This window comes from Anabas testudineus, chromosome 9 (genome assembly GCF_900324465.2).
Source record: "Anabas testudineus chromosome 9, fAnaTes1.2, whole genome shotgun sequence".
NCBI classification, from domain to species: Eukaryota; Metazoa; Chordata; class Actinopteri; order Anabantiformes; family Anabantidae; genus Anabas; species Anabas testudineus.
Genome location: NC_046618.1, coordinates 25,730,291 through 25,738,389, shown reverse-complemented (window position 1 = coordinate 25,738,389; position 8,099 = coordinate 25,730,291). Strand labels below are relative to the sequence as shown.

The window sequence follows — 8,099 nt, the reverse complement described above, 5'->3', positions numbered from 1 at the left end:
TGTAGCAGTAAGTAAAAACATTTTAGTGCCCTTATAATGCCCCTTTGGGGCTTCAAAAACAGGTCCTTGAAGTCCCTAAAATGTGCCCGTCCACTGTCACACTAAAAAGCTGTGTGAGTGATCTAGATTGTAGATTAGAATAAACTACTTACTGTATAAGTAGATGAGAATAAACAAGTCTCACACGTCATCTCTGGGACATCCTGACTGTTCCGCTGTGTAATTAGTCCAAAGGGTTCTCCTGCTCCAGAGACTGAGAGAAGCTAACTTTTAGCAATACTATGCAGCTAATTGGGCTGCATTTAACAAACAAGGACAAAACTGTTTATAATGGTAACACTGGAAAGAGGCCCAGGTTTAAATCACAGAATTAGTCCATCTTTGAGCTTGATACAGAAAACCAAACAATCCCTTTTGAGCAAGATTTAGGCAACAGTGGAGAGGAAACTCTCTTCAGAGGAAGAACCCTCCAGCCGAACCAGGCTCATAATGGGCGGCCATCTGCCTCGACCGGTTGGGGTGAGTGGAAAGAGAAGAGAGAAAAGAACAGAACAACAACAAGCATCAAGAACATTGGGCAGATTAACTGGATTCTGGAGATGTACAGCTCCAGGCCGAGGATACCTGCAGAAAAGTACAGAGAGAGGGAGACAGAGAGGAGGAAACACAACTACAGGAGAGAGAAGACAAAGTTAATGACATGAAATGGTAGAATTTGAATGGATAGAGGAGAAAGGAGAGAGGAGAGGAGCTCAGTTTATCAGTAGAGGTCCCTCAGCAGACTAACGTATAGAGATGGTCCAGAGTCACCTGATCCATCTCTAACTATAAGCTTCATAAAAAAGGAAAGTTTGAAGTCTAGTCTTAAATGTAGAGAGGGTGTCTGCCTCCTGAACCTGAACTGGGAGCTGGTTCTACAGGAGAGGGGCTTGGTAGCTAAAGGCTCTGCCTCCCATTCTACATTTGGAAACTCTAGGAACCACAAGTAAGCTGGTGCTTCCCCCCGCGCTGGTGCTTCCCCCCGCGTTCTTATTTTGGCAGCTTCCTGTTTCCTCTTCCCAGTCTGATCACATGCACACACCTGATTGATTACACCTGGTTTCCCCCTCAGTATAAATACTGGCCTGCTCACCTGTTTCCCCTGCCAGATAGTCTGTTCTTTGTACCCGGACACTATCCCGCACGTTTCCTTGGGCTGTTTGTTTATCTTTTGGACTCTGTCTGTTCTGGACCCCGTCTCTTGCCTGACCCCCTGGTACTGTGAGTTCTGTTTATTCCCCGTCATTCCCCCTGCTCACGGTACCAGACCTGTACCATTTTGTCCATGTGCTCTCTGTTGGTCGGCCATCTTGGTTTCAAAGTCACTTCCGGTTTTCAACCAGACCACCATACTCACCCTGCACTGACTTACTCCCCTGTACCTTGGTTATTAATAAAACCCATGAAAACCTTCTCCTGTACCTTGTCTTATCTCTGGCCATGGAGTCCTTCCTGCAGCTCGTGACACTATTAATAATGAATTACAGTAGTCCAGTCTGGAAGTAACAAATGCATTTACTAGTTTTTCAGCATCACTTTGGGACAGGATGCTCCTAATTTTAACAATGTTTCTTAGGTGAAAAAAGGCAGTTCTAGAGATTGCTTTGATGTATGAAGTGAAGGAGATATCCTGATCAAAGATAACTCAGAGATTTCTTACAGTATTACTTGAGGCCAATACTAAGTCATCAATGGCGAGAACGTGATTAGACAAAGTGTCTCTGAGATTTTTAGGCCCAAACAGTATAACCTCTGTCTTGTCTGGATTTAGGAAAAGGAAATTGGAGGACATCCAGGTCTTTATGTCTTTTAAGCAGCTTGAAGTTTGACTAATTGATTAGTTTCTCCTGGTTTCATAGATAAATATAGCTGGGTTTCATCTGCATAACAATGGAAATTTATAGAGTGTTTCCTAATAATATTGCCTAAAGGGGACATATATAAAGTGAAAAGAATCGGTCCAAGCACAGATCCCTGTGGAACTCCATAGCTGACTTTGCTGTGCATGGAAGACTCATCATTAACGTGTACAAACTGAAATCTATCTGATAGATACGATTTAAACCACTCTAGTGCTGTTCCTTTGATTCCAATGACATGTTCCAGTCTGTGTAATAAAATGTTGTGATCTATAGTGTCGAATGCATCACTAAGATCTAACAAGACGAGTATAGAGAGTAGACCATTGTCTGATGCTAATAGAAGATCATTAGTGACCTTTACCAGTGCTGTTTCTGTACTATGATGTACTCTAAATCCTGACTGGAAATCTTCATACAAGTTATTACTGCGCAGGTGGTCATATAATTGCATGGAAACTACCTTTTCCAGAATTTTAGAGCTAAAGGGCAGATTGGATATTGGTCTATAATTCACTAAAACCCCTGAGTCCAGAGTAGGCTTTTTGAGTAGGGGCTTCACTACAGCAACCTTAAAAGCCTGTGGTACGTAGCCTATTTGTAAAGACAGATTGATCTGATCAAGTAGGGACGTGCTGATCAAAGGTAAGACATCTTACCTTTGATGGGGTCTAACAGACATGTTGATGGTTTAGAGGAATTAATTACTGAAATTAATTCAGAATGATCTAGATAGATAGATAGATACTTTATTGATCCCCAAGGGGAAATTTTGGTGTTGCAGCAGCCATTACCCAGAAAAAAATTTGAACATTAAGTAACATAATCTACACAACAATACACTTATTATTATTATTATTATTATTATTATTATTATTATTATTATTATTATTATTATTATTATTATTATTATTATTATTATTATTATTATTATTATCTCACAAGTTGTTCCCTCTCTGATTGTCCATTCTTGTATCATAGTCTGGGATTCTGAGTTATCAATCTTCATGCATTACATATTCAAACGTGTCTTTATTTATCTCATGTTCACATTTAGTTTATTGTCTTCCATGTTATTCCATAATAATAATAATAATGTATACTTTATTGATCCCCTTGGATCAACTACTACAGCGTTCGGTGTCTTGTCCAAGGACACCTCAGCAAATAGCCAGGAGGAACAGGGAATCTAACCACTCACCCTGGGGTTCATAGTCCACAGGGAGGAAGCAGTCTAAGTATGAGCGTGGTTTTACAAATGAATCTAGAGTTGCTGTACAATCCATACCATATGCAGGGAGGATCTGATCAATTTTTTCTCTAATAGTAAGTATAGTAATAGTAGATTTTATTTGTAAAGAAATTCATGAAGTCATTGCTGCTGAGAGATGAATACTAGGCTCAACCGAGCTATGACTCTTTGTCAGCCTGGCTACAGTGCTGAAAAGAAACCTAGGATTGTTCTTATTTGCCTCTATTAATGAGGAGTAATATGAAGTTCTAGCTTTACGAAGGGCTTTTTTATATATTATTAAACTATCTTTCCAGACTTGGAAATATTCATCTAAATTGGTGGAACGCCACCTCCTTTACGTGATTTCTGCTTTAAGCTACGGATTTGTGAATTGTACCATGGAGCTGAATTCCTCTGATTCACTAGCTTCTTTTTCAGAGGAGCAACAGTATCAGGTATTGTTCCAAGTGAAGCAGCAGTACTATTAACAAGATAGTCCAATTGTGCTGGAGTAACGTTGAAATAACTGCCTTCCTCTGTGTTGGTACATGGCTCTGAAATAAAAGATGGAATAAGTTCCTTAAATTTGTCAACAGCATTTTCACATAAACATCTACTGTAGTGAATCTTATCTGTAGGTTTAGTAAAGTTTGGTACTGTAAATTCAAATGTAATTAAGAAATGGTCAGATAAAAGAGGGTTTTGGGGAAAAACTATTAACTGATCAACTTCCACACCGTATGTCAGAATAAGATCAAGGGTGTGGTTAAAACAGTGAGTGGGCTTATTTACATTTTGGTTAAAACCAATGGAGACTAATCGTGAATTAAAGTCAGTGTTGAGTCAGTTATCATCAACATCTACATGGATATTAAAGTCACCCACTATAATGACTTTATCTGCACTAAGAACTAAATCAGATAGAAACTCTGAGAATTCAGTTAAAAACTCAGAGTAAGGGACAGGAGGACGGTACACAATAACAAACAGGACTGGTTTTTGATTTTTCCAGTTAGGATCAGAGAGGCTAAGAGTGAGGCTCTCAAATGAATTCAAACTATGTTTAGGTCTGGGGTTGATTAACAAACTTGAGTGGAAGATTGCTGCTCCTCCTCCACCCCGACCTGTGCTTCTAGGAACATGATAATTTATATGACTTGAGGGGGTTGACTCATTCAAACAGGCACACATACGAGCCTCTCCACTGGAGGTCTCCACGAGACCTCTCCATCAAAAACAAATAAATCCACAGTTTTTTCAGATCCCAAGAGGATGGACGATGAAGAGAGAATTTTGAGTTTGTGGTGAGCAGTGTCTGTGCTGTTTTGCTGTAGCCAGAAAAAACAAATGTCGACTGCGAGTGTTAGGCCGAGCAGGGATTGGTTCCCTGAGACTCGGCATACATCATTTCAAGCATGAACTTTGAATGGACTGCTCAGGACAAAAAGGACATGAAGGAGTGCACTTCTAACACACTTGGTGTGTGTCTGCATGCACCAGAGTCACATTTATGAACCAAAATGACCAAAAAGTGGTTGCATGATATGTGCACTTTAAAGTCAATGTAAAAACCCAAACTGATCTACAGCAAAAATTATTTGAAAAAGACAATATGACAATACAATACAATATGTACAGTACAATACAATGATGAAACCAGAATACTGAACCTAAACACTGTCAAAAATATTTAATGGTGTTTTCACAGTAATTGTGACCATAAAACTGCAGTTTTCCACAAGCTCAGTTTAGGTGAACGATCCACTGGATTTCATCCAGTGTCTCAGAAACTTTACAAAGTGTCCACCTTCTGTAAGGAGGAGAGGGACTGGAACTCAGACTGGACTAAAACCAGTAACAAATACTAAGAATATTAATGTGTAAAAACACAGCTCTATAATCAGTCATGTATTTGTCATAATCACAACTAATTTATCTGCTGCTCTAGTTCATCATACATCAGACTCGAAGTTTTCTTCACATTTCTTTATTTCTACTGACATATGTTCCAGGGATCAGTGTGTACAGTGGTAATACTGCTGTTGGTCTTTACGTGTTCCTGAGCAGAATAAATCAAATAAAAAATAAAAAACTTTTTGAACATCCCAAGTAACGACTCAGATCATAAGATAAAATAAGACAACAAGGGTGGACAGGGGTTCAAAGGTTGGTGGATGACACATGTTCCATGGAACAAGATTTATGAAACACATGGTTTCCTAACAATGTTATTCTGATTTCCCAACCGTCCTCAGTATCTCTGTGTCTATAAAACAGCAGCTGATTCTCAGTGTGAACATCAGGATTCAGCTGATTCCTACAGACAAACACCGACCGTCTACTCACACGTAAGTCTGCAGCTACTTTTTCATTTTTATCATCTGACACTTGATAAATATGGGTTCTGTAGCCATGCTGACATATTAAAATTAGCTACTGACTGATTTTTATTCAGTTTTTGTTAATAATTAAAATCATTTGACATTGTGTGAAAGGGCATGTTTTGTATGTACGACTGATCTGCAGATTCTCTTTTGATTCTTTTTTTTTCTCTATTTTAAAAACAGCAGAGTCAGAAAGTTCAGCCAGGTTCTGGATTCACAGGTACACTTCATTGTTGGTTTTAGTTTAGTTTATGAGACTTGTTGGCATCTGCCTTATCCTTTAAATTATCTGTTTAACTTATGATTATGATATGACTTCAGCTACTTTCAGATTTTCTAAAACTACTTGATGGTGTTTTCACAGAAAATAATAATATATATAAACATCTACCTGCAAACTTTCTAATAAACCTTCAAATATTCTGAATGATAATATGTAAATAAAGTTTTTAATGTTATTTAACCCTGAAAACATTGTTTATTCAGCCTTCTGTAGATTTGATGATTTTATATTTTAAATTCACAGTGACCAGATGTTGTTCTATGCACATTTATAAAATCTGTGTTTCACTCATGAATCTTTAACTTTCTCTGATGCAGGAAAACAACATGTCTCAGTACATCACAGAGCTCCAGGTGTCTCTGACTGAAGCTGAGGAGGAAAGGTTAGAGGACCACGACTTCACCAAAATCAGTGTTAATCTGAACCAGGGGACCAATGGAAATCGAATCTACCTCTGGTACAAAAGAGGCAACGAGAATCCAATCACCAGAATCCAGTTTTCCTTCACTGATGACATGAATCAGGGCCTGAGCAATGCAGGGTTCACAAAGATCGACAAGAACCTCAACACTGGAACAAGAGGAGACCAGATCTACCTGTGGTTTAACAAAGTCACTTCACACCATGATGTTCCTATCGTCGACCTTCGAGTCACCACAGAAGCAGCTGCTGAAGCCCCGCTGTTCGGAGCTGACTGGGAGAGACTGGCCTCTGACCTGAACTGGAAGGCTGGAGGAAAGTGGATCCACCTGTGGGTGAAGAGAGAGAAGAAAACTTACATCTGTGACATCACTGCCAATAATGGCTTTGAAAAAGATGCTGAAAACTTCCAGAAGGGATACATCCGTGTGGATGAAGACACCAACACAGATGCAGGAGGAGAACCCACCTTCATCTGGTACCGTCAGACCACTGACAGCACGCAGGGTCTCACTGATCTGCAAGTCTCCATCAATGATGAAGAATACAGGAGCTTTCAGGAGCAACAATATGAGCTAGTGGATGTGGATCTGAACAAGAACACTGGAGGTGACCGGGTTTATCTGTGGTACAAGAAAGGTGACCCCAGTGACCCCATCAGAGCTGTCTCTGTGATCATCAACAAAGCAGCTGTGGGGCCGTTTCAGGGTGCCGGGGTCAAGGTCATCCAAAAAAACCTCAACATTGATAATAAAGGTGATGTTATGTACCTGTGTTATTATGCCTGAGAGCTGTAACAGCGCTGAGTGTGCTCTCTGAGGAGAAACTAAATCATTAAGTTTTAATCAAGGAAGATTTGTTTATTTTTTCCTTAATGAAATTATTAAATCACCGTGATCTCAGATGCATCTTAACATGTGATAGATGCTAGTTACATTAGCTTCAGTCTAATCAAACACATTTTAGGCATCAATCAATAAAATAAAATAAACTACTCTGTCATTGTCATTTAATCAGTTTGACATAATGATTTTATTCTGATGAGTTTTTGCTTCTCAATAAAGTCTCATTTGAATTTGAAACATGTTTGATTCTCTTTTATTTGACTATATTTTACCACAACATTAAATACAGTACATAAATATACCTATACCTAATTATTGAACAATAAACAACACTTTAAAAACCCTTTTTAACCAGTGGCCTGTTGTTGCATAGTTATGATACTAGTGCACCAGTTCAACCGCTTTATTTTCCTTCACAACAGAGGAGATGACGCTTGGGTTTGAATTAAAATCAATGCACGTCCATTTTGTTTAAGCTATGTTAATGTTTTAAAAAGATTTATAACAGCCAATAAAATCATCCACTAAAAGACCAGGTTCACAGTCGTCAGGCTGTTTACATAAAACTCTTATCGACTCTATTCGACTTCTTTTGAGCAGCCTGGTTTAATGAGTTGAGAACGACAGCAGCATAGTCAGGGTGACACTGCACTAAAGTCTCTGTCGGTATATTTAAGTCGGATCCCAATTCCCTTAATTACATCCACGTTTCCCTCACTTGCATCCTTTCCTTGCTTCTTAGTTCTTACTCCTATTAAAGATAGTGTGGGGATGCAAGGAAAAAGGAAACAAGGAATGAGCAACTAAGGGAACTAGGATGTACCCTTAGTGATGGGCTATCCAGCAGGGCAGCTTTTCTGGCCAAGGATTTAGTCTTTTGACCAGATTTAAGTGTTTTTGTGCCATCTCCTCACAGATGATTGTCTAATATACATCCTAAACAAGTAAAACTAGTTTTAGATGCTGTCATGATCTAAGTTTATCTCCACCTCAGTGCTCAGTATATTTTCTACAGCAGCTTTTTCTTTTACCAGC

At 39.0% G+C, this 8,099-nt stretch overlaps 1 protein-coding gene across 1 annotated transcript; it reads left to right on the top strand.

The window, feature by feature from the left end:
- The first annotated feature begins 5,716 nt into the window (after positions 1-5,716).
- Positions 5,717-7,040, top strand: si:dkey-30j10.5. The gene is made up of 2 exons (XM_026343834.1): positions 5,717-5,736; positions 6,117-7,040. Exon 2 carries the CDS (start codon positions 6,126-6,128, stop codon positions 7,005-7,007), a length of 882 nt encoding a protein of 293 aa, XP_026199619.1. The 5' UTR covers positions 5,717-5,736; positions 6,117-6,125; the 3' UTR covers positions 7,008-7,040.
- Positions 7,041-8,099: the final 1,059 nt, after the last annotated feature.

Coding starts and splice junctions, on each gene's coding strand:
- si:dkey-30j10.5 (XM_026343834.1), top strand. CDS start 6,126: ATGTCTCAGTACATCACAGAGCTCCAGGTGTCTCTGACTGAAGCTGAG.